Source organism: Lepidochelys kempii, chromosome 11 (assembly GCF_965140265.1).
Source record: "Lepidochelys kempii isolate rLepKem1 chromosome 11, rLepKem1.hap2, whole genome shotgun sequence".
Classification (NCBI taxonomy): domain Eukaryota; kingdom Metazoa; phylum Chordata; order Testudines; family Cheloniidae; genus Lepidochelys; species Lepidochelys kempii.
Genome location: NC_133266.1, coordinates 27580047 through 27605979, shown reverse-complemented (window position 1 = coordinate 27605979; position 25933 = coordinate 27580047). Strand labels below are relative to the sequence as shown.

Genomic DNA, 25933 nt, shown 5'->3' with positions numbered 1-25933 from the left:
AGAACCATCCTGCCCAAACCAGTCTGAATTTATTATCCAGTTCACCTCCCCCTCAATGTGGAGAGGAATATACAACAGTCCCTCTGAGCTAAGATTCCCACACACTTCACTCCAAACTCACTGATTCAGATAAAGCAAAAACAAGTTTATTAACTACAAGAGTTTAAGTGATTATAAGTGATAGCAAACAGATCAAAGCAGATTACCTAGTAAATAAACAAAAACACAAGCTAAGCTTAATATACTAGATAGATTGGATATGAATTAGCAGATTTTCACCCTAATTGATGGTACAGGCAGGCTACAGATTTTTAAGGGGCAAGCTGCACTTGCTTTACAGCTTAGAATCCCCAGGTCTTTTATACACAGGCTAAAAATCCCTTTAGCCTGGGTCCAACACTTCCACCAGTTCAGTCTTTGTTCCCCAGGTATTTCCAGGAGTCTCCTTGTGTGGGGAGTGAAGAACAATAGATGATGTCACTCTCTGCCTTATATAGCTTTAGCATATGGCAAGAACCCTTTGTTTCAAAACTTGGTTCCCAGACTGGTTTATGGAAAATACTGACATCCCAAAATGGAGTCCAGAATCATGTGGCCTGGTCACATGTCCTTGCAGTGTTATAGCTGCCATTGCTTACAGGCTGTGCAAAATGCCCACAGGTAGGTTAAGCTATTCCACAGACCATTGTCTTTGCTGATGGGCCATCAGCCACATCCGGCTTCTTCATTGTTGTTCCTGAAAGGCTGGCTGTGGGTGTTTTCCAGAGTAAGCCCATCTGAAATACAGATCCCTAAGCAATGTTCATAGCTTCAGATACAAAAATGATACATGCCTACAAACAGGATAATCAGATTCAGCAAATCATAACTTTTTCAATGACACCTCACAATTTATCTTGTACAAAATATATCATAACTATGCCATAATCCTAACATAATAATATCACTGTGAAGAATATGGGGTGCAGTGTTTCAACTGTGATCCAGATCCTGAGCTGTGGTCAAGCTGTATTGGGCACAGCTCAGTGGTAGGGGGTCCTTTTAAGCACTTACAAGCACCTTTGAGCCCCTGCCCCCCTGATCCTGGAGCTGTCCAGCAAAAGGAAGGGCCAACACCCATCTGAAATATCTAATATTTCTTTAGGTCTTTCCCACCTCTAATTTTTAGATATATCAAGAGGGTTCATCATGCTGAAGAACCAATTCAGCATCAATCCAGGCTTGTCAGAGAAATTTTCAGATTTTCATAGGTCTTTGTATCTAAGCTACATTTTATCACCTCAAAAAGAAAAGGAGTACTTGTGGCACCTTAGAGACTAACCAATTTATTTGAGCATGAGCTTTCGTGAGCTACAGCTCACTTCCCTTTATCTATGTAAGGTTCTTTCCAGAGTCACACGTAACAGCTCCATTTATAATTTACAAGTTATATTTTCAAAAGAGTGGATTGACTATGCACTATAGGTTAAATCCACTCACTATACACAGAGCCCAGGTAAACATTCTTTGTGCAGGGAACTACACAGGACTTGGGGGAAAGAATCTGCTCCCACCCTATGGGGGGAAGGGGAAGGGGAGAGAGAACATGCAGCCTCTCCCACAGCCACATGCCATGGCCTATAATTCTTGCTGCAAACCAAGCAGGTCACTCTCCCTTGAATGCTCCATTACAATATATGCTAACTACTTATGCTAAAAAATCTCTTTCACCATGCATTTTGCTGTGATGCTGGGAGTACCTTTCTGAGCCCTGAGGAAGAGCTGTGTGTGCATAGGTGCCAATTTTCTTCTTTCTGGGTGGGTGCTCCCCCCCCAGTTTCTGCCCTGAGGCCCCACCCTCCTCCCACTGCTTCCCACCCCATTCCCTCCCCCTAGCGCCTCCTGCCCACTGGTGCTGCCAAACAGCTTTTTGGTGGGGCCCGCCGAGCAGCTGATCACTGGGTGGCTGGTGGGTGCTGAGCCCTGGAGCACCCATGCAGTTAGTGCCTATGTCTGTGTGGATCAAAAGTTTGTCTCTCTCACCAACAGAAGCTGGTCCAATAAAAGACATATCACCCACCTTAACTCTCTAATATCCTGGGACCAACACGGCTACAACTACACTGCATACCTCTTTGCTGTGTGGCAATTAGCTCTGCATAGCCATGGACCTTCTACTGCATTGCTCCATTCTCAGTCTACTCCCAATCTTAGGGTTTGTGTAGTCTACAGGTTATGCCAGCATAATTTATGTTGTTCAGGGGTGTGAGTAAGTACCCCCTTCTCCCAAGTGACGTAAGTTACACTGATCTAAGTGCTGGTGTGGACAGTGCGAGGTCTGCAGAGCTTCTCCCATTGACAGTATCACCTCTGGCAGAGGTGGTTTTATTATGCCAATGGGAAAGCTCTCTCCTGTCGGCATAGAGCATCTAGAAGCAGTGGCACTTTAGCCATTGGGCCCACATGGCCCACGCCCAGGGCCCCGGCCAATGGGGGGGGGCCCTGAAAAATGGGTGCCCCTGTGCCTCAACCTGCTCTGCCCACCCGGCACTTCTGCCAGGGAGTGAGGTTGGGGCGCTTGGGCTTGCCCCTCTCCGTCTGCCTGGCGCTCCTGCCAGGGCGTGAGGTCAGGGCACGGGGTCTTGCCCCGCTCCCTGGCAGAAGCGCTGGGTGGGGAGAGCAGGTTATGGTGCAGGGGTGGCAATTTTTCCAGGGCCAGGGGCACTGGGCACAGGCCATGTTGGCCCAGTGGCTAATTCACCACTGCGCCTGTGCACGGCCTGGGTAAAACAGGGGCACCCCGACCAGCGCGGCGGCTTCCCGCTGGAGTTTGTTTCCGGAGCGCGGTACAAGGCTCCCGGGGGCAGGGCGGAGAGTCATTCCCCAAGGCGCCGGGGCAGGGGTGGGGACGCTGACGGCTGAGAGAGCCCAGCCCCTGCATTCCCCCTGGGCTGGCGCGCTCGGGCTGGGCGGAGGGGAGGCGGCATTGCGGGCAGCCTGCCCCTGGAAACACCTCCCCGGCGCGTCATTGCCGGGAACGGGAGACCAGCTGCGGCCGCTAGTGCAGCTGCCTGCTCGTCGGCGACTCCGCAGGCCCGGGGCTGGAGCGCGCCGGGGGACCCGATCCACGCACAGCAGCGCCGGTCTGGCCGGCCCCCGCCCCTGTAAGTGCAGCCTGGGCGCGCCGCGCCGCAGCCGCCCCCTCCCTGGCCCCCGGCCTCCGCTCCGAAAAGCGAAACTGAAAGTGAGCGCCCAGTGCGATGGCAGCCGGGAGCAGGTGGGGGCGGGCTCTGCCGGTGCCTGGGGGACCGGCCAGGGGCCTGCAGCGCCTGCCTCGTCTGGTTTCGGTTCTCTCAAAGAGCTGGGTCTTCATGGGCCAGCGTCTAAGGCCAGGGAAGGATGCGAGCGCAAATTCCAAGCTGGCTTCCTAAGGGCGGGTTGTAAAGGCGCACGCACACCGAGGATTAGGTATGATGCTGCCGCTCTGAAAAACACCTCTGGGTTATTGACCATACACATGATGGTAAAGGATCACTGTCACCAAGGTTTTAAAGAATAGCACAAGTTACTTTGTCCTTGGGATCAATGGCCCTTTAGGCACCATTTTGTTTTGCTATAAAGAGAGTTTGGTGCCTTGTAAAGCGCAAATATAAAGAAAACAACACACATTTTCTTCATTATAAAGTATTCTTGTTTATGTGCTTTTCAGAGACTTGGTGGGATAATATGCATGACTGGAATATTGGTATAGAAGGGTACAGCTTGCTCAGGAAGGACAGGCAGGGGAAAAAGGGAGGAGGTGTTGCCTTATATATTAAAAATGTATACACTTGGACTGAGGTTGAGATGGAAATAGGAGACAGACTTTTGGAAGTCTCTGGGGGTAAGGATAAAAGGGGTAAAAAACAAGGGTGATGTCATGGTAGGGATCTACTACAGACCACCGAACCAGGAAGAAGAGGTGGATGAGAATTTTTTTAAAACAACTAACAAAATCATACAAAGCACAAGACTTGGTGGTGATGGGGACTTCAACTACTCAGACATCTGTTGGGAAAATAACAGAGCAGGGCACAGATTATCCAAAAAGTTCTTGGAATGTGCCAGAGACAATTTTTTATTTCAGAAGGTTGAGAAAGCTACTAGGGGAGAGGCTGTTCTAGATTTGATTTTGACAAATAGGGATGAACTAGTTGAGAATTTGAAAGTGCAAGGCAGCTTGCATGAAAGTGATCATGAAATGGTAGAGTTCACGATTCTAAGGAATGGTAGGAGGGAGAACAGCAAAATAAAGACAATGGATTTCAAGAAGGCAGAGTTTAGCAAACTCAGGGAGTTGATAGGTAAGATCCCATGGGAAGCAAGTCTAAGGGGAAAAACAATTGAAGACAGTTGTCTTTTTTTCAAAGGGACATTATTAAGGGCACAAGAACAAACTATCCCACTGCATAGGAAAGATAGGAAGTATGGCAAGAAACCACCCTGGCTTAACCAGGAGATTTTCAATGATCTAAAACTCAAAAAAGAGTCCTACAAAAAGTGGAAACTCGGTCAAATTACAAAGGATGAATATATGTAGGGACAAAATTAGAAAGGCCAGGGCACAAAACGAGATCAAACTAGCTAGAGACATAAAGGGTAACAAGAAAACATTCTACAAATACATTAGAAGCAAGAGGAAGACCAAGGACAAGGTAGGCTCATTACTCAATGAGGGGGAAAAAACAATAACAGAAAATGTGGAAATGGCATAGGTGCTTAATGAATTCTTTGTTTCCGTTTTCACCAAGAAGGTTGGTGGTGATTGGATGTCTAACATAATGAATGCCAGTGAAAATGAGGTAGGATCAGAGGCTAAAATAGGGAAAGAACAAGCTAAAAATTACTTAGACAAATTAGATGTCTTCAAGTCACCATGGCCTGATGAAATGCAGACTCAAGGAGCAGACTGAGGAGATATCTGAGCCATTAGCGATTATCTTTGAAAAGTCATGGAAGATGGGAGAGATTCCAGAAGACTGAAAAATGGCACTATACAGTACAGACCCATTTATGCACGGATGTTGGGAGTCAAGCCGTCACAACCGCCTGTTAACAGACCATGGGTGAAGAGGGCCATGCTGAAACAAGTGTCTATGATTCACTTAGAAAAAAATGTCATTATTTTCTGCTCTTTCTGGCTTGCATTTTTTTTCCTTTCTTATGAAATCTGTTATTGCCGCAGATGAATGATTTCGATATTTTCCGTATTTTGCTCCTCCATAAGTCTTACAACAATTTCTACAGCACTAAGGGCTTCTGTGGGTGAAATTTTGACATTTTCAATGACATCCTCGCCATCACTTTCGCGGTCTGACGTAGCCTTGCAGCCCATTAATATTTCTTCCTCGGACAGAAATTCAGAAGTCGGGCAATCTTCATCCATCTCCAGCCACTCGGTAATGATTTCCGGCGACGTATCCAAACTAAGCCTTTCCTGAGCAAACCCCATGCGCATGGCTTTGTCTATTGTGGGTTTTGCTGAATAGCGCACATGTTTTTGCTTAAGCCCTGTGGCAGAATCGATATTTTGTACAAAGCCAGTCAGTTTAGATTCGTTTTTTAGACATCCTGTGAGAGTCGATTCGGCAATCCCAATATCTTTTGAAATTTTGGCCTGGGTTTCTCCGCTATTTACTCAATCTATTGCAGCTAGTTTTTCTTCTACAGTGTAGGAACGCTGACGCTTGCCCTCTGTCATTATATTAGGCCTACGGTTAAAATTTTCTAATGTCGTAGATGTATTATTATATAACTACTATATATTATATCTCTCTCTAGCATGACGATGACTAAGAGTGCATGATACGTCTTTACCAATAGCGGTAAAGACGTACAACACATTTCCGTTCTGCACTTCCTGTCGATTTCTATGCCAGTGAGTTAGTGAGCCCAGCTGTAGCGCTACATAGCAAGTTCCTGTACCGCCTGTTAACGAGTCTTGTGTGTTAAACAGGTAGCACTGGGAGGTATGGTGCTACCACGCGTTAAGCGGATTCGCGTGTAAACGGGTCTGTACTGTATTTGTCCACCTATAAAAAGGGAAATAAGGCTAATACGGGAAATTACAGACCAGTCAGCTTAACTTCTGTTCCTGTAAAGATAATGAGCAAATAATTAAGCAACCAATTTGCAAACATCTAGAAGATACTAAGGTGATAAGTAACAGTCAGCATGGATTTGTCAAGAACAAATTGTGTCAAACCAACCTGAGCTTTCTTTGACAGGGTAACAAGCCTTGTGAATTGGGAGAAAGCAGTAGATGTGGTATATCTTGACTTTAGTAAAGCTTTTGATACTGTTTCGCATGACCTTCTCATAAACAAACTAGGGAAATGCAACCTAGATGGAATTACTATAAGGTGGGTGCAAAACTGGTTGGAAAACTGTTCTGAGAGCGTAGTTATCAGTGGTTCACAGTCATGCTGGAAGGGCACAATGAGTGGGGTCCCCTGGGGATCAGTTCTGGGTCCGGTTCTGTTCAATATCTTCATCAATGATTTAGATAATGGAGTACAGAGTTCACTTAAGTTTGCCGATCATACCAAACTGGAAGAGGTTGCAAGTGCTTTGGAGGATAGGATTAAAAATTCAAAATGATCTGGACAAACTGGAGAAATGGTCTGAAGTAAATAGCATGAAATTCAATAAGGACAAATACAAAGTACTCCATTTAGGAAGGAACAATCAGTTGCACACATGCAAAATGGGAAATTACTGCCTAGGAAGGAGTACTGTGGAAAGGGATCTAGGGGTCATAGTGGACCACAAGCTAAATATGAGTCAACAGTGTAACACTGTTACAAAAAAAGTGAACATCATTCTGGGATCTATTAGCAGGAGTGTTGTAAGCAAGACACAAGAAGTAATTTTTCCGCTCTACTCTGCACTGATTAGGCCTCAACTGGAGTATTATGCCAGTTCTGGGCATCACATTTCAGGAAAGATGTGGACAAATTGGAGAAAGTCCTGAGAAGAGCAGCAAAAATTATTAGAGGTCTAGAAAACATGACCTATGAGGGAAGATTGAAAAAATTGGGTTTGTTTAGTCTGGAAAAGAGAAGACTGAGAGGGGATATGATAACTATGTTCAAGTACCTAAAAGGTTGTTACAAGGAGGAGGGAGAAAAATTGTTCTTCTTAACCGCTGAGGATAGGACAAGAAGCAATGGGCTTAAATTGTAGCCAAGGAGGTTTAGACACTGGAATAAATTGCCTAGGGAAGTTGTGGAATCTCCATCATTGGAGATTTTTAAGAACAGGTTAGACAAAAACCTGTCAGGGATGGCCTAGATCAATGATGGACAATCTGCGGCCCATGGGCCACACACAGCCCGTCAGGGTAATCTGCTGGCAGGCCGCAAGACAGTTTGTTTACATTGACTGTCTGCAGGCACGGCTTCCTGCAGCACCCATTGGCCATGGTTCACCATTCCCAGCCAGTGGGAGCTGCGGGAAGTGGCACGGCCTCAGGGATGTGCTGGCCGCCACTTTCCGCAGCTCCCATTGGCTGGGAATGGTGAACCGCGGCCACGCCTGCGGGTGGTCAATGTAAACACTGTCTCGCAGCCCACCAGTGGATTATCTTGATGGGCCATTTTACTTAATCCTGCTGTGAGTGCAGGGGACTGGATTAGATGACCTCTCAAGGTCCCTTCCAGTCCTATGATTCTTTGATTATTTGGTATGTTACATATAGCAGATTTTTGTGTGGATAATATTATTACTGTTACTTCTTTTGGATGGCACTCGAAGTGTTCTAGGTGCTTTCCAAGCAGAAGCAGTGGTGCTAACTTGTGATTTTATTGCAAGGCTTACAAAAGTTTTACTTTAAGCCCCACCTCCTAGAGAAAAGTCAATGTGTGAGAATTGCAGCTTTGATTAAAATAAAACCAGAAAATGCCGTGCAACTTTCTAGCTCTCATGGTTGCAGAGAAAAGCTTGAAAATGTAACCCAAGTATGCTTGAAAGCTTGGAAGCCAGGAATCACATAAAACTAACCCTTTTTGGGGAAAAAATCCGATACATTTTAAACCTGCCTCATGACTTTTTTGGAACATTTGGGGTTGGCAGTACTGCAGAAGGGAAGGTGTGGTCCTGGCACAACAAGATAAACACACAAATATTAACATATAACAGATAACAAACATATGTGTGTTATAACAAACATCCTGATCCTGCTAGTGCACTACTCACATGTAATTAAGCAAGTGCATAAAATATTTGAAAGATAAGGGGACAACTCTGAAAACCGTTTGTAGCCCCCCGCCCTACCCTGTCCTGACATCACATGTGCACAAGTGGATCCTTGCTCTTATATGGAACTTCACTACCTCCAGGATAAACATTTTCCAGTGTGTTCATTACTATGTTTATGATCATCCTAATATTATTGTAATATTAAATATAATAGAACAGGGGTCGGCAACCTATGGCACGCGTGCCAAAGACAGCACGCGAGCCGATTTTTAATGGCACGCTGCTGCCTGCTGGGTCCCAGCCGCCGGCCCCGCTCAGCCCGCTGCCGAACCCAGGCTGGGACCCCAGCAGGCAGCAGCGTGCCATTAAAAATCCTGCCCGCCCCGGCCCGCTCTTCTCCGCCCCAGCCCTTCCCCGCAGGGGCAGGGTGAAGAAGCTTGGTCCTGCTGATTGCTGCTGCAGGGCAGGCAAGCTCCCCCCTCCCCCACCTCTTCCCCCAGCGTGCTGGGTTCCTGTCCCTCCTCCTCTCCCTCCCTGCCACTGATCAGCTGATGGCCCTTGCGAGGAGGGGGAGAAGCAGAGCCGCAGCGCGCTCAAAGCAGAGCCGCAGCGCGCTCGCTGCTCCGGGGAGGAGGCGGAGAAGAGGTGGGGGGCCTTGGGGAAGGGGAGTGGAATCAGGGCATACCCCCTCCAGCTCCCTGCCGTGAGCTGCTCTGGGCAGGGGGCTGGGACCACCCCCATGACCCTAGCCCACACCCCCAGCCCTCTGCCCTGACTCCTGCACCCCCCTCACACACCCCTAGTCTTGACTCCAGCACCCCCCACACCCCATGCCCTGACTCCTGCACCCCCTCACATGGCCCAAGCCCTCTGCCCTGACTCCTGAACCCCCCTACACACACCCAGCCCTCTGCCCTGCACTCCCAATACACCCCAGCCTCCTGCCCTGACCCCTGCACCCCCCCAGAACCCCAGCCTTGACTCCAGCACCCCCACACATACCCAGCCCCCCCACACCCCATGCCCTGACTCCTGCACCCTCCACATTCTCACCCCCACCCTGAGCACCAAAAGGGAGCTGCTGCACCCCTTGCACCAAATGGGAGTTGTCCAGGTAAGCACTCCATACCCAAACCTCCTGCCCCAACCCTGAGCCTCCTCTCTCATTCTAGCTCCTGGCCAGACCCTACACCCCAACCCTAGCCTGCTCCTTCACCCCCAGCCCTGTGCTCAGTGCACTCCCACCCTCAGCTCAGTGCAGAGAGAGAGGAAGAGAATGGGCTAGAACCAGGGAGAAGGTAGGTACCCACTCTATGTGGGCAGGGCTGGGATCCCAGACCGGCAGCGGGCTGAGCAGGGCTGGCAGCTGGGACCCTGGCTGGCAGGAGCCGGCGGACGGAACCCCAGACTGGCAGCGGACTGAGCCGCTCAGCCCACTGCTGGTCTGGGGTCCCAGCCGCCGGCCCCACTCAGCCCACTGCTGGTCTGGGGTTCTGGCTGCCAGCCCCTTGCCAGACAAGGTCCCAGCCGCAGGCCCCGCTCAGCCGGCTGCCGGCCTAGGTAAACAGAACCCCTGACTGGCAGCGGGCTGAGCGGCTGGCATGAAGCTTCTTAAACATTTTGAAAACCTTGTTTACTTTACATACGACAATAGTTTAGTTATATAATATATAGACTTATAGAGAGAGACCTTCTAAAAAAGTTAAAATGTATCACTGGCACGCAAAACCTTAAATTAAAGTGAATAAATGAAGACTCGGCCCACCACGTCTGAAAGGTTGCTGACCCCTGTAATAGACCACTGGCCTTATAACTCATAATGAAGTATGTTCTTTTTATCTTTGTTTCTATTTTATGAAATAATAAACAATCTTTATACTGAAAAATATCTAATTAACTGTATATTGATCTAAGATGCTATTATTCTGGAAAATAATTATTTTTCAAATTATCATACTGTATGTGTAATGTAGTGAAATAACCAAGAGATGGTTTTATTCATTTTCTCAGTTTCCTCATCGCTAACACAGAGTTAAGTGCTTTACTTCTCTCATGAGATTGTTGTGATTAGTTAGTTAACATTATTGTGAAAACAAGTCCTGCCACGATAACAAATTGTTTTCTCTAACATTGATTCTTTGATAATATGTACTATAATGTGATATGACATCAGCATAAGTGCCTGCATTCAATGCAATGACAAGTATTATGTGAAATCCGGATCCTAATTGGGGCATCTAGCTGCTACTCCAATACAAATAATACATACAAAAGGAAAGGCCATGATCCATTTTTGTGCAAAAATTTCCAGTTGACACTAATAAGAATTCCATTCATGGAGCAAATTTCCAATTAATTTGGAATTATTTTGAAATAATTTGGAAATTTCCAATTTCCTCAATTAAGTTAGTTTGTCGTTTTATTGCATTAATATTAATTTCCTCAAGACTAAATCAAACTTCAGTGTAAACATGAGATGGGTGCAGATTATTTCCATAAATCCCAGACCTGCAAAGATTTATGCACGTGCTTAACACATGCTTAAGTGTTTGCCATATCAAAGCCTTAAGTTGTGCACTGTAGAAATCTTGGCATGTCTTGCTCTCAGGTTATTATATTATCCTATATGTTCTACATATTGTGAAAGTGGTGTATTGTTCTATTTCCTCAGGGTTCAATGGATTTAACAAGTGAACTAGATTCCTTAAAAGATGATTCTATGGTAAGTATTTTCTGTTGTGCCATGCTGTAAGAATCTGTATTTGAAAAGGAGATCTCTAAATGGAGATGTTTAGCTAATGCTGTAAGACATTTTTCAGTAATAAATAGGCATTCTTTTTTTCTGAACAGTTTCCAAGTATAGCCTGTATCTCCTTTCTCTCTCTTTTCCTTTCACAAAAAAAAAAAAAAAAAAAAAAATAGATGGGACAAAGCACTGGAAAATATTTTGTAGGAAATATTTTGTGGACTATCCAGTTTGGCACGGGAACTGACTCGATTACCTAATAGGTCTTTTCTATGCCTAAATTTTATGATTCACATTCCAGTTTTACGTAATCTTAAGTGAAACAAGAAGGATTTTTCTGCAGGTCATTCTGGAATTTTTCTCTTTCAGAATATTGCAATCGAAAATAAAATGGAGCAAGAAGGGTTTTCCCTTCATTCCTCGTGCTTAGCCCAGCTACAAGTTTTCTCTGTATGTGAACTTATGTGTTTTAATTTTTTAATTTTGAAATACTTTTCCCTCCCTATATTATTCTTGGCAATCTAATCATCTAAGGCCCTGCTCCTGCAAAGATTTATACACCTATAACTAGGCTTGGAGGGATTAGAATTTTGTTGGTAAATGTCGATTTCACTGTTCACACACAAAGTGACAAAAAAATGTCCATCAGTAATAATTGAAATTTACAGATAGGCAAAGTAAGGAAAATACTGCCCAAGTAATGATTTAAACTTTTGTATTAGGCTTGTTACAACTGGACTAGTGAAATGAATGGTAAAAACAAGTATGATTTGTTGATTGAAGGACGTTTGCTTTGTATATTATGATGTGATGATGACAAATTGTGTTTTAACAATTATAAAGCTTTAACTTTTTGAATCTCAACATATGCTGGCATTAAATAGTTATCTTACTCCTCCATAATTTTCCACAAGTGTGAAAATTTAAATTGATAAAAATGCTTAAAAATAAACATTAATATTATCCATTGAAATTATTTAAAAAAAATCAAATTCTGCCAAGGCTATCTATATAACTCTATATACTGTGAGTAAACCCATTGACCTCAGTTGACCCCAATGATCTTCGTTCTTTTTGGAAGAACACGGGGCAGCATGCCTCCATGGTGTGTCAGAACTATTTGGATATTTTCCAGTTGGATAATAGTTTCAGTTAGGTCCCCATGTTTAATGACCAAAATCCATTTTCTGAGATTTATATCCTTTCCAACCACAACAGTAGTTCAGTGATTTCTGTCTAACTGTCAAGACTTATTGAAGTGAAAGAGTAAAAATGAGAAACTCGTTGTTATAGTGCATCTGTTATACTCCTGCATGAAAATACTGGGAATATCTAATTCAGCATGTCTCTTATCAGATTTGCCTCATCAGCACTTTCTCTCCATCAGGAGAGGCAGAGTTGCAGAGAAGCAGCAAAAGGCACTCAGTCAAGAACTGGACTGTCATGTACACTGATTAACTCATAACTACAGTGGCAAAATATTTCAAACGAGTGCAAAGTGTTATTCTTCTCAGTTTGCTAGTATAGTTTGAACACTGCTGGTATGATTTGTACAGATAATGATTTAACAAGTGAATGTAGTCTCTCTAGCATGACATATCTGGTGATATTATAAAGTGAAAAATAGTACTGTGCATTTTCTTGTCTTTCTAGGATCTGAAAGTTACTGACCATTCTGGCACACAGACAGATGAGGTTGACAATCTTAAAGAAGAACTAGAAAAATGGAAGGTGCGTATGAACTGCACAGCTCTTAGGTTTTCACTGAAGTCAGCAGCAGCAGCATGAATGTGTCCAAAAGAAAAAAATTGCCCAAAGATTGCTTTTAAACCGACTTTACAATGTTTTGTTTGTTCTAATGAAAATATACTAAAGTACTTGTTGTTTTCAATATCAAGGAAAGGCTTGAAAAAGCTGAAAAACAAAAAGATGAGCTCCTTCTTTTGAAACTAAGTGCTGATGAAAAGAGAGACCAGGCACAAGATGAGCTGAGAAAGCTAATGCATTTCGAAGAGGAGCAATATAAGGAAAGCATTATAAGAAAGGAAAACCAGGAGGTAATAAGAGAATTTACCCATAGCTATCTACATTTGGAGAAGAGCTGTAGATGTGTTCCTTGTAGGTTGGAGTACTTTCCCCTTTCAATCCAAACAGCTCCATCAGAACTACATTTTGTAGGGCCAGAATATTTAGCACATCATTTTATACAAAATTCGGAAGTTACATGATAAAAAAAATAAAAAATATCTTGCAGTAATTATTTGAAAGAATGCAGGCAAAGCTAAGACTTTCTACATCATAGGTAAAAAGTGATGGCTAACAGAATTTACCTTCACTTGGTCCAAGACTCCCACTGACAGCACAGTCTTACTATTCGCTAAAGTCCACATTGTGTTGAGTGAGGTCATTCAGTTGCTCTATCAAATTACATAAAGAACACTTTAAAACAAAACGTAACACTCCTCATAAAAGCTTAGAGCATCCAGGAGAGTTAGTCATTTCTACATAACTGTAGAGAGCTTGCAACCCGAGAAAGCTTGCAGCTAACATAGCTGCATATAGACACAAAAGTTTACTTACCAAGGATGGCAAAGTTATCCTCTGCTTCCTTTTAGAATTAGTTGATAATTGTCCTTGGGGTATGTAATCTAGGCATTTGGAACATGAGTGGTAGGCAGTGAATTCTTCCTAGACTGTCAGGGGCTGATGGTTGTCGCTTATCTGGGAGAGAGATTTGCAATACAGTTTTAGATTTGACCTATCAGCTGTAGCTCAGAGGCTATTACTTCAATATCCCAAGGTATTTTTAATAATGATTTTCATGTAGATGATGTTCAAACCAATAAATGATGGATTTAATTTGTTTTGCTGGTACATTATTAATTTACAGAGAACTTCAGACATAGTAGAATGTAAGTAGCCAAATATATGAAATTCAAGCTCTTTGTCCTCATTTTCATGGCTCTACACAGTTTTGCCTCATTCTACATCTCTGTTGTTACTTCCGCCTTATGTTCCTCCCAGTCCTCTTACTTCACTGTGCCCTTTTTCTTTTTTCTACTCAGCTTTGTGCTTGTAACTACACCTGGAATACCCTGTCCTCATCCTACAAGTGCTGTCACTGTCCTCTTTCAGATCCCCACTTAAAACTCTCTATTTCAAGCAATCCTTTTTTTCTCTTATCAATAATCTATATCCTCTGTGCATTGTCATCATTCTGTGTCTTATCTTATTTGGAGCTTAATCCTGAAAACACTTTACACATGTGAGTAACTTTACATATGTACGTACTTCCAGCCAAAGTCAATGGGATTATTCATTGGTAAAGTCACTTAGATGCACAAGCATTTGCAGAATCAGGCTCTAAAGCCCAAATCCTCTGCTGTACTCATTCTGCTCTTCGGGATGTCTCAGAGAGCTACTGTGGCTCTCTGATCATGGATTCATAGATTTTAAAGTCAGAAGGCACCTTTATGATCACCTAGTTTGACCTGCACAAGACAGGGCATAGACCCTTACCCTGTAATTTCTACATCAAACCCATAACTTCTGTTTTCAACATCAACGGTAGATATTAGAGCAATCTGGGAACTGTTGTAAATGCCATGAGCTGATAATGGCACCAATAGTTCAGGATAACTGGAGCTCATCACTTCTGCCATGTCCCCTTTCTAATCTTGATGTGCTCCCTATGCCGAGCACCGCAAGACAGCTAGCATGGGAGCTGGTTACATTGGCTTTATCCCACTCAGGATTCCCCTACACCTATGAAATCCCCAGCTGTAGAAATGCAGCTGATTTCTGCTCCCTTTTTACCTCTTGAGTGGCATAAAGAGAGTGGAGTGGGAGGGGGCCAGGAACTGGCCCTCAGTTTCTAAACTCTTCAGGACAGGGAATATAGATTATCTAGGACCCCATCCTGCACATGAATAATTTAATGCACACAGTTAATCTCATTGAACTAAACAAGGCTGTTCACATGTATAAATTCCTCTTGTGTATATGAAAGTTCAGGGCCTAACTGTGTAAAGTGCAGTGTAAGTTTATGATGGTATGTAAATGTTTCTGAAATCTTACTTTTCTCATTTAAGTTGAATGAAGCTGTTCCTTGGACAGCAAACTTACCTACTGGATAGTAATTTGTACCATTGCTTTAATCTATCTCATAATTGTTCATGCCATTGATAGTTGCGTGGTTGGTTATTTTTAGCAAAAGATTAAAAACGGAAATTCATTTTCCAGTTTCTAGGGCCTACTACTTTTTACTGAAGTCCAGAGTTTGACTCTTCTACATATTATGCATTTTATATATATATATATTTGTAATCTGCAGAGAAATCTTACTGTAGTAAAGCAACAAAATATTGAGCTGCAGAGGGAGATTCAGAAGCTCAGAGATGACCTTGCAGCAAAGAGTTCAAAGCTTTCACAGGATTTTCGGGTAATTGCTATTTGAAATATTTACAATATAGCTTTCAAATGGACATATTTTACTTCTGAATTTCTAAACTCTACGGGCTAGATCATCAGTTTTGTAAATCTGTGTAGCTCCATTGAGTTCAGTATGAAATTCAGCTATTGCTTTCCTTCTCATTCTCTATCTGGCAAAGTTAATAAATGCACTTGATGCTGAGGGGAAAAATGGAAATGTGAAACTGGAAGATACAAGAAAGAAAGAAAGATCAGGACAAAATTGAAAGAAAAGGAAAAAAGTGCATAACATTTTCATGAGTTCATATTTTATATCTCTGTCAGAAAGGGGTGTCGAAAGAAAAGGGACTTGTCCATTACAGAAAAAAACATGATTGTAACTTTAGTTTTCCCAAATTGCATGTAGCCTAATTTTGATCTCCCTTATAGCATGCAAATCATTTGAAGTCAATGGAGTTATATTGGTATAATATAGGTGAGTTCAGAATCAGAACTCTCTTTTGGCTACACTGCTGCAAATGTTATGAAGCACTGTAACATTCATGTTTATTTGGCTAAGTTAGTAACATGCAAGGCAATTTTAGCAGGCCTCCTATCACCAAAGAGCTACAGTCAGTACAGCACAAACAGTAACCATAAACTGCTTTGTTTATATCTGCTTTTGCACAATGTTTTGTACTTCCTTTGGTTCTACAAAAGTTCTACAAATCAAAGCTCTGATCCTGCAGGTAGAATCCCTATTTACTTCAACTGGAGTTTTAGTACCTAAGGACAAGTTTGTGCTCAAAGTTTATTGGAGAGGAAAAGTAAAAGCTTACAGACCAAACTCCTTAGGGGGACATAGGATCCAAGGGAGGTTGGGGAATCCCCATCACTGGAAGTTTTTAAGAACAGGATAGACACACACCTGTCAGGGATGGTCTAGGTTTACTTGGTCCTGCTTCAGTCCAGTTACATCAGTGGTGAATTCAGCCCTACTGTATATTAGCCTTAAAAAAAAAAAAGAATACTGCAGAGTGAGGCAAGATGCATACTGTACATTTTTTCAGTTGCTTAATAAATTATTTAAACTTTGTCATTTCCTGTCTTGATCCTACAATATTAGATTAAAAGAGAGATACAGAAAAAGACAATGAAGTTTACTGGGATGAAAAATGCTGGGAGTGATGACACAGTTTTGAATACTTGCTGCCTTTTTCACATAGCTGCAAAAATTCCATTCAGATTGCAGCAAAGACAAGCTCTTCTCACTTTTGAAGAGGAGGATGGTATGGTCCATATTTTAATTATAACTAGTAATGTATTTCACGTTAACAGCAAGGGATATGGGGTTAAACAACAATTTATTTGATCAGCAGGAGGGCTTACTAGCTTGGGTTTCCAGGGCTGGAGGGGGAACCTGCTTACAGTGAGTAAGAGCACCAGAATCTGGCTCTCAGCCTAGATGCAAACGTTTTCATGGTATCACAAATAAAGTTTAAGAGTAGCAGCCGTGTTAGTCTGTATCTGCAAAAACAACAGGAGTACTTGTGGCACCTTAGAGACTAACAAATGTATTTGAGCATAAGCTTTCGTGGGCTAAAAGCCAAATAAAGTTGAAAACAATATTGAGACTATCCCACTTTCTCTACATTCAGAGCCCAGTCACTCAGATGGATGCACAGAGTTAGACAATTGCACCTTGTGAGAGTAGAATTTTGCCCACTATGTCAGCATCAGCTCTAGTCCAATTAAACTCAGCTGACAGAATACCAACAGTCTACCCTCAATTACATAGATCCTACCTCACAGAGGGATGAGGCCTGATCTACAGCCCATGGAGATCAGTGCAAGTCTTTCTGCAGATTTCAGTGGGCTTTGGATCAGTCAATGTTATCTTTCACAACATTAATGTACAGACTTATAGTCAATATTAGTAAATCCATGCCAATGATATAGGGCAGTTTTCCCTACATCAGCCTCCTTCAGACACAGCTGTGCCCCATTAAAATGCAGGCAACCCGAGCCTACAGTAGAGTTGGAGGTTAGAACTTAGTTGATCCAGATTTAAATTAAACAGAACAGTTTGTCTGCAAACTAGTAAATAAAATTTCACATAAAGCAAGAGCCTGCCTTATTTCTCAATTAACTCTTAGCTGGAATCAAAATGTTTCATACTGGTAGCGATTTAGCCATAATATTGTATATAGGGATAGCATCTTTCATACTGACAATCCTAAAATACTTTACTAGTGATGCACATTACATACAGTGGCGAGATTTTTAAAAAGGTATTTTAACACATAACGAAGCAGATAGGTGCCTAGTGGGATTTTCAAAAGCACTTAGGCACCGCACTCCCATTTATTTCACTTTTAGTGATGCTAAAGAGATTTTTGGCTAAGGGCACTAGGGAGTACTTTTCATTAGTGTAAAGCTACCTGAAAATCTTCTTAATTTCCCTTGCAGTTGCCCAGAAACTGATAAGAAGAGGTAAGCATACTGTGAGCCTGGATAATGAAAAGATAGAGTTGAAAGCAATGCCGGTTACACTAGAAACAGGAGTCAAATTTGAGGTAATTGACAGGTCAATATAAAATCTTTTGAGATACTTCAAGAATATGTACCTTTGTTTTCAAAAACTGTATCGAACGGGTACTGTAGCACATAAAGAAAATAAAGTCTGTTTTTTGTTAGCTCCATGTCACAATTTCTGGAGAGAAGATCAATATTTCTGAAGTACCAGATCTACCAATACCTGATGAGTGGATCAGAGATAAATTAGAATTGAATTTCTACAAATCCAAACAAGGAGGAGGAGAAGTAAAGGATGTGAGATATGACAGAAGGTCTCGCACAGCCATTATTACATTCCTCAAACCTGGAGGTATTTTATGCAACATCTTGTTAGCTAAAGTTACAGGGCCTGATTCTCCACTCATCTATATTGTTTTTGCCCTGGTGGAACTGCACGGACTTCAGCTGAATTATTCCTTATTTATTCAACTATAAATGAGAAGAGACTCAGGCCCATAGGTCTTTAAACACAGCTGTGTTTAATCACATTCCTTTTGGATCAAATATGAATTCATACACAGCTTGTAAGTTTTGATATTTGCCCTCACATTACAGTATTCAAAACTTCTTTTGCCTTTGCATTACTGGACTTCATTTTACAGGAAAGAGAAAAGTGGGAAAATATACTTGTCATGTCATGCCATTGAAAGTTACCCAGATTCTCAGCTGGTGTCAATGGGTGAAACTCCACTAAAATCAATGGATCTGCATTAACTTACATCAGCTGTAGATTTGATCCACGAACTTTAGTGGACAGTTAATTAACATCTGTTTTGTCACAAATGTCAATTCCAATTTCCAAATAGTAAACTTTAAAAAATTGTATTTGGTTTCTAACTATATACTAAAATGATTGGTCTTGTTTCTGATGTGCTTAAAAATACACCTTAGATAGTATTAATTTTATTTCTCACTTTTGAATTCTTTGTTCTAGTTGCTGACAACTGTATGAGACGTACAAAGCATCCTTTCTGCATAAATGAAAAGCGCTTTATGCTTTCTATTTCCCCAAGCATAGAAAAGCACTTGGAAAAATTTCAGGTAAATTAATCTTAATGACGCTACATCCTAAAACAGAGCAAACAATCTGTGCTCTGGGAGGGTGGATTGTGAACAGAATCTTCTCCTCAGGTCACGGAGTGTCAGGAAAACGGCTGTAGTTCTCAGAGCTGCTGTTTCTCCCTCATTTTAGGTGGGTGTATACAAGAACTTGCTGGTGAATTCCCATTGCTGTAGATCTACCAGCCTGGCCTTAGGCTCCTCTGGGGCACAGGAGCTGTGTGCTTTACAGATTGTGGGGAGTGTTCTCTCCTTGCAGAGAGTCCCCCATAGCCTGTTCCTCTGTTGATGATCTTATGACCTACAATATGAGGGTTGTAATTCACTCAGAAATTACAAATGCTTTTTTCATCATATGTCACAGCAGTAACCGTGTCTGTCTACAGTCAGGGCAGAGATAAGGTTCCATCAGGTGTTTTATGGCTTAATTGTTCTCATTTAAGTTACACACAATTGATGAATCAGTGTCCATATCAAAAAAGCACTACTAAATCTAGCATTAATTTAACCCCTCTTTGCCTGTGCTGTGGTTAATGGGTATATTATACCAACATTTCCAATCGACCTAAAAGCACCCACAAAGCTTTTACAAACAGTAAGTCCTCTTTGCAAAACCCCACAGTTCATGTATATCAGCGAATTCTCTGTAAGCTGTTTTTCTCTGCATAAAGTTTTATCCATCTACCTATGAGGTTAGAAATGATTTCTCTATGCCCATATTTACAATATGCACTCAAGTGTGTATTGGCCCAGATGCAAATATCCAGGATTGTTTGTCTTAGTATTGTTCTTTATACCTTTCAACAGTACTTATTCTGTAGGGTCAGTACCTTTCCTCCCACCCCTCCCCTGGGCTTGCATAGGGTATGTTAGTAAGTGTACCAGGTTCCCAGTTCTCTCTGCTGAGGTGTGAGCGTGCATATACACAAACCCCCAGGTTAAATCACTGGTCCTAACCTGGCTAGAGAATGTTTTCTCAACATAACTGTCAATAAGGAAAAAACCACAACATGTTATAAACACGGATGCTGCTGTGTCACAGACCTGTCTGAGTGCATGGTGGTTCTTATAGTGTAGATAGATACACGCACACATACACCATCTCAGTTAAAAATGTGCTTTCCAGGTTGCAAGAAATGATATATTTTGAAGTTAATAAGGAATCAGATCCCATGTCTGGCGTAAACTGGTGTATCTGCATTGACTTAAATGGAGCAATGTTGATTTACATCAGTTGAGAATCTGGCTCACTATGTTTCAGTGAAGAGTTTAGGACACATGAGCTAAAGAGGCCAGATCCTGCTTTTACTGAAGTCAGTAGCCTGACTCTATAGAATTCAAACCTTCCAGTGATTTCAGTAGTAGACCAACACTATAGTAGAAATCCTAAAATGAAAGGCAAGCTTGTAGCGATATCTTCACACTGACATTTTAACTGTGCAACCTACCGGTTCCTGAAACTGAACATACAATGTGTGTTTTCCTCCTTACCAGGTATTTTCTGGGATTTCCAAGAGGACCATACTGCTGTCAGAAATTCAAGAGGTTGAGGAGGATGAGGAGAGCATGCAGGATATGATAGAAATTCATTTTCAGAAGCCTAGCAATGACGGCGGGGAAATCGAGAACATCAAATATGTAGCAACAGGAACCAAACTAGCATATTTTGAGGAAGATACTGAGAATGTGGCATGAAGCTTTACCGCTGGGGCTTTTACTTTGCCCAGTGTGACATAGTATAATGGAAAAATGTTGCAGACTTTTAGTCTTTTTAATATCTGTGCTTTTTAATCTTCAAAATTTACACTTGAAAAGAAGAACTGCCTGCCTTTCCTTCCTTTTACCTGCATGATGACAAGACTCTTAGAGTATGTCTACACAGCCGTTAAACACCTGCTGCTGGCCTGGATCAGCTGACTCAAACTCAGGGGGCTTGGGCTGCAGGGCTGTAAAATTGCGATGTAGATGTTCAGGCTCAGGCTGGAGCCCAGGCTCTGGGACCCCACAAGGTGGGACAGTCCCAGAGCCTGAACATGTACACTGCAATTTTAAAGCCCCACAACCTGAGTCAGCTGACCCAGCCTAGCCTCTCGTATTTAACTGCTGTGTAGACATACCTTTACGGTCTCGAGAGCACAGCTATGTGAAACTCACTGGTTCTGGCTTGCTGAGGTTCCTTGTAAAGTTCAGCAATAAATATTACACAAAGCCGAGATCTCCGTGCAAAACTCATCTGAAACCTTAGAGTTTGCTTAATGTACGTGGGTCCACCAAACCCCTTAATCCCTCACCAGCACCTGAAACTTGATCAAGGTTGCTTTCTGCAAATCAGATGTGAGTTTTGCATGAATAACAAAACCCAAAACTTGATAGATTTTTCCTACTTGAGGTTTTTGTTAGGAAAGCTTTACATCACTGCTCAAAAGTAATTTAAAGTGTCTCTCCTTCATACAGTGTATAGCCCAATAGGACTCCAATCCTGATCAGATCCTTTGGTGCTGCCATAATACAAGCAATTGATAATTATTCTGTAACTTTATAGGACTCTATAATCAAATTAGCTATGGAATGTCCATAATGAAGAAAGTGATATGTAGTTTTTCAAATGTGCTTATGATCAAAAAGGGGAGTGTTCAAAAATGGCACCAGTGTACTCATCAGTTGACATCTGATGGGCTAAGTTGTGCCTTTAAGGAACAGCTCAGAGCTGGTAGCAAATGGCATGGAGGTAATCTTACTCCTGGGGGAATTCTGGGCCACTGCACATGCTCAGAATTCATGTGTCCCACAGAATTTTATTTTTCCCCACAGAAAATACTTTCTACCCCAAAAGTGCTGCAGTTCTGCCTTTCGCTCACCAGAGGCCACTGTGGCACCAGAACAGCCAACAGCATGAATGCAGCAGGCTGTTCTGGTGCCACAGCGGCCTCTGGTGGACAAAAGGCAGAACTGAAGCACTTCTGAGCAGAACGTATTTTTTGTGGGGGAAAAAAAATTCTGTGCATGTGCAGTGCCACAGAATTCCCCCAGGAGTAGAAGTTCATCACAGCACCTGGCCCGTGGAGCCAGGTTAGGACAGAGTGGGGCACATGGGGCTGCTGGGGGATCACAGACGAGTTCAGAATGGCTAGTGGGGAGGACAGATGGGGGGGCTAGTGGGCTGTGGAGCTAGGGGGGTGACAGCGTTGACCCAGGGGTTGAATGGGAGTGGGGGTGCATAGCCACATAGGGACGGGGGCTGCAGGGACCTATCAGGATGGAGGGATGCGAGGACAGGGACAGATGTGCCTGATTGAATGGGAGAGGCTTGTGATCAGCCAGGGTCTGCATGGGGGAGGCTCCCTAACAATCCTGCCCTCTCCACCCCCCCAAACAAACAAAAAACTTCTCCCACCCACACCCAACAACCCTTCAGGTTCACTCCAGGCTCCTTCCTGCTTCCTCAGCTCCTCTGTTACTCCTGAAACTCCAGAGCTTTTGCACTGCTTCTGACGGGTGCAGGAAACACAGTTCTGTATTGTAATTTAAATGAATTACTCAAAGTTCTGTATTAATATGCCTAGTAAGGAATCTGTTTATAAAAAAAAAAATAATTACCAGAATCTTTATTCTTTTGGTCTGTATTGTTACAGACATTCTTACTGACATATTTTGAAATAAATTACCAAAATAATTGAAACTGGCATTATATTGTATTATTTTGACAAATAAAATATGAAGAATTTTGCAGAATTTTAAAATATTGTGTGCAGAATTTTTAATTTTTTGGCACAGAATATCCCCAGGAGTATAATCTGCACTGCTGTTGGCATGTTGATACCTCTTCTGGGGCCTGATCCAACACCTACTGAACTCTTTAGTGAGTTAATATGAGGTCTCTCTCTAAGAAGGATGTATTATTTATGAGAGGTCTGTTTCTTAACTATTTGTATCTACAGTTACACTATTCCTCAGTTATACCCATTATTTTGTCTAATTTAAACACATACAGATACTAGCTAAGAACTCAGGTGGCTCTTAAAACTATGTATAACAGATTATTATTTTGTAACCATACTGGAGCAACCATCTAGTTATGATTGCCTTGTCTGAGGATTTTATTTTGTGTGATCATGGCCATAGCCCTCTTTCTGAGGGCAGCAGTAAATGGATGGAGATGGCCAATTGGAAAAGGGGCATATGGAAGGCAGCACAGATTTCATTCATAGCCCTTGAATCAGGGACAAAAGGCAGAATTTATTGTCTTCATTCATATCTTAAATTATATTAAAAGTTCTTTGAACTGAATTGGACTTGCAAAGGGAGGGAGTGTCCTCTCTTCCCAAGGGGGGATTTATTGCCTCTCTCTCTTTTTCCTTCTCCACCCTTGTGGGGCTGGAATAATTTGGCAGTCTGTCATGTGGCAGCAGAAAACCTCTAATGTCACTTAACACGGAGGGAGGGGTTCATGTGAATATCATTTATTTTCATTATATAAAAGACCTTACTGTACAAAAGGGATTTTGTATTATACCCTGCAGGAAGACATTGGAAAATATACATCAGACATTGATTGTAGCTATAATATACAAAAAGTCAGATTTAGATTACACAGCCTTAACAAATGAACAACAAAATACATGGCTGTATATAGAAAACAAAAAATCAAGTACTGTCAAAGTTGGTTTTGTTTTCCTTCTGCTTAGAACAAAGAAAGGAAAAGTCTCCTCTGTTTGATGTGTGGAAAAAGCTTACATTGATTACACTAAATAACCAACATAAAATGCATAATAAACAAAGGCATGTGAAACTATGGGAGAATTGTGTACTTAGCAATTAGCTTTAAAAATGTCTTGATATTTTGAGGAGATGCTCTAAACTGCACAGAGAAAAAAAAGTGCATGAAGATCAACAACATAAACCCTATCACTGAAAAGCATTGAGATGTAAAACCTGAAGAATGAAGGTTTCAGTGGAAATTCTGACAAAAGTTTAAACATGGCAGGACTAGTGAAAAGGTGCAGATAAAAGTAACAAAGTAAAATCAAGAAGAGTTTTTAAGTAATACATCTTAAGAACCAGGTACTATTTGTGAATTTCTCAGTCTATTGATTATCCAGTTTAAAAGTGTTAAGTAGTGATTTTATATAAAGACAACGGGAGATCAGTTTCAAACAAAAAATAAGACCTTTTTCAGAAACAGTCATTTTTGATATTTCTTTCAATTAGGTGCTATTACCACCCATAATATTAAATAATGGTCAGATAATAAATTAAATACAGCCTTAGAAAACATCAGTAATAAATCCTTGTTCCTAAATGTCCTCATTATATGTCAGAATATTTAAAATGGAGAAGAAGAGTTAGAAGCTTTCTTCTCCAGGCAGAAATACACTAGATAGGCCACACAAACAAAATTCCTCCTAGGAAACACATGCTAGAATGGTTCCTCACTGGAGGCGAGTGTATTGCATGCACTTCACTCCATCAACCTGAGCTCTTTCAAGCAGCTGCCAGCAATGGGGGCTTTAGCGGGGAGCAAAGCCTGTATTCCAAAACCACCGTTTGACCTGGCCATGCACTAGGGCCCAATGGGTCAGAGTGGGAAGGCTCCTAACACTTTTGCCTTCTTGCTTACCTATACCAGGGTCAGCCATGGTTCAGCTCATAGGAAGCTAATGCAGCAGGAATAAATTAACAGCTTTCTTCTGTGCCATTGATACCAATGGGAGAAATTAAAGAACAACTTAATGGAAAGGGTTTCCCATCAATCCTACAGTGGTACCTAGGAATATGTTGTAGGTAGTGCTAGTTCAGACCTTATTAGCTGCAAATGTTTGAATTCCATTGGCAAGGAACATTCTTGCTGAGAGGATTCCTTTTCTGATCCATTTAGGAAAGGTGGTGTCATCACTGAGAGGGGTCAGAAACAGAACATATATTTAGTTTTTGGAGACAATCTAAATGATGTGATGGGGACTAAGTAATACAGTGATGGCCATCTTATAAATGTCTGTAATAATAATTAGATAAGATTAGGTAGCCACAGAATGGCTGCACACTCTTCCTATCCACTTATGATCTCATGAAATTGTTATTCTCCAGTGGAAGTTTAAAAATTCCTATATTTCTTCACTATGTTGCTAGGATGCAGCCGGCACCATGTTCAACAAAATGCCATTACATGCCCACCCACTGGATGTCAGAGTACTTCTGGCTTCCTGCACTTCCACATGACAGATGAACAATACCCACAGTCTCTCTGTATCTGTATGTATCTCTGCCATAGCATTCAGTTCACTCGCACTTGATTTATACATTATTTTATGCCCAATTGGTTTAACATGCCTGCCTTGCCTCCTCATGTCACCGCATTCATCCTTGGATTACTCCTTCCCGCCTCGTCCCTGTGCCCATCCTCATCCCACTCCCTCCCTCCTTATCGCCTCCCCCTCCTACTTAGCATCCTGATTTTAGTTTCATAGGTTTATTTGTGGATAGATCGATCTAGATAAGCAAAAATGCGCATAGGACGGCCTGTGACAGTTTCACACCTCAGGGCACGTTAGATGACCGCCTGGTGTGCCGCAGGCCAGGCCGATGCTGCATCAGCTATGCCGTGCCCCTGTACCAGTACCTGGTCAGACACCCAGCTCCTATCAGTACCTGATGGTATGCTTCCTCTTTTTAGTTATAAACAACCCATACAAATCAACATGAAAACCGGGCACAGACACCAGAGTTAAAACCCAATCTCTGTGTCGCAAACCCCTTTAGTTTCCCCTTGGGGTTAAGGGTCACCTGTATCTCGGCTGTGTCAATCGACGGATGTCAAGCGACAGAAGCGGGCGTCGCTCCTCAGCGTCTCAACAGAAGCGGCCGCCTGCCCGGGGAGAGCTGTCAGCTGGGACGTGTAGTTGACGGTCCCCTTCCACAGCGCACTGT

The 25933-nt window shown here is 42.4% G+C and overlaps 1 protein-coding gene and 1 long non-coding RNA gene across 5 annotated transcripts; one reads left to right on the top strand and one right to left on the bottom strand.

Annotated features, from left to right (window-relative positions):
- Window positions 1-200: 200 nt before the first annotated feature.
- LOC140895538 (uncharacterized) lies at window positions 201-25933 on the bottom strand. The gene is made up of 6 exons (XR_012154248.1): window positions 25790-25933; window positions 24808-24901; window positions 16302-16383; window positions 13544-13684; window positions 13294-13380; window positions 201-776 (listed from the first exon to the last, which is right to left on the bottom strand). It is a non-coding gene; the product is annotated as an uncharacterized lncRNA (long non-coding RNA).
- Window positions 2880-22688, top strand: NMI (N-myc and STAT interactor). Of its 4 annotated transcripts, none has more exons than XM_073305449.1 (10): window positions 2880-3143; window positions 10889-10939; window positions 12617-12694; window positions 12862-13020; window positions 15297-15404; window positions 16500-16662; window positions 17843-17949; window positions 18071-18260; window positions 18885-18991; window positions 20504-22688. In XM_073305449.1, the coding sequence occupies exons 2-10, from the start codon at window positions 10895-10897 to the stop codon at window positions 20702-20704; spliced, it is 1158 nt and encodes a 385-aa protein (XP_073161550.1). In that variant the 5' UTR covers window positions 2880-3143; window positions 10889-10894; the 3' UTR covers window positions 20705-22688. The 4 variants fall into 4 exon arrangements, with proteins under 4 accessions (XP_073161550.1, XP_073161551.1, XP_073161547.1 ...); XM_073305450.1 differs by lacking the exon at window positions 2880-3143 and adding an exon at window positions 3260-3447; XM_073305446.1 differs by lacking the exon at window positions 2880-3143 and adding an exon at window positions 3494-5417.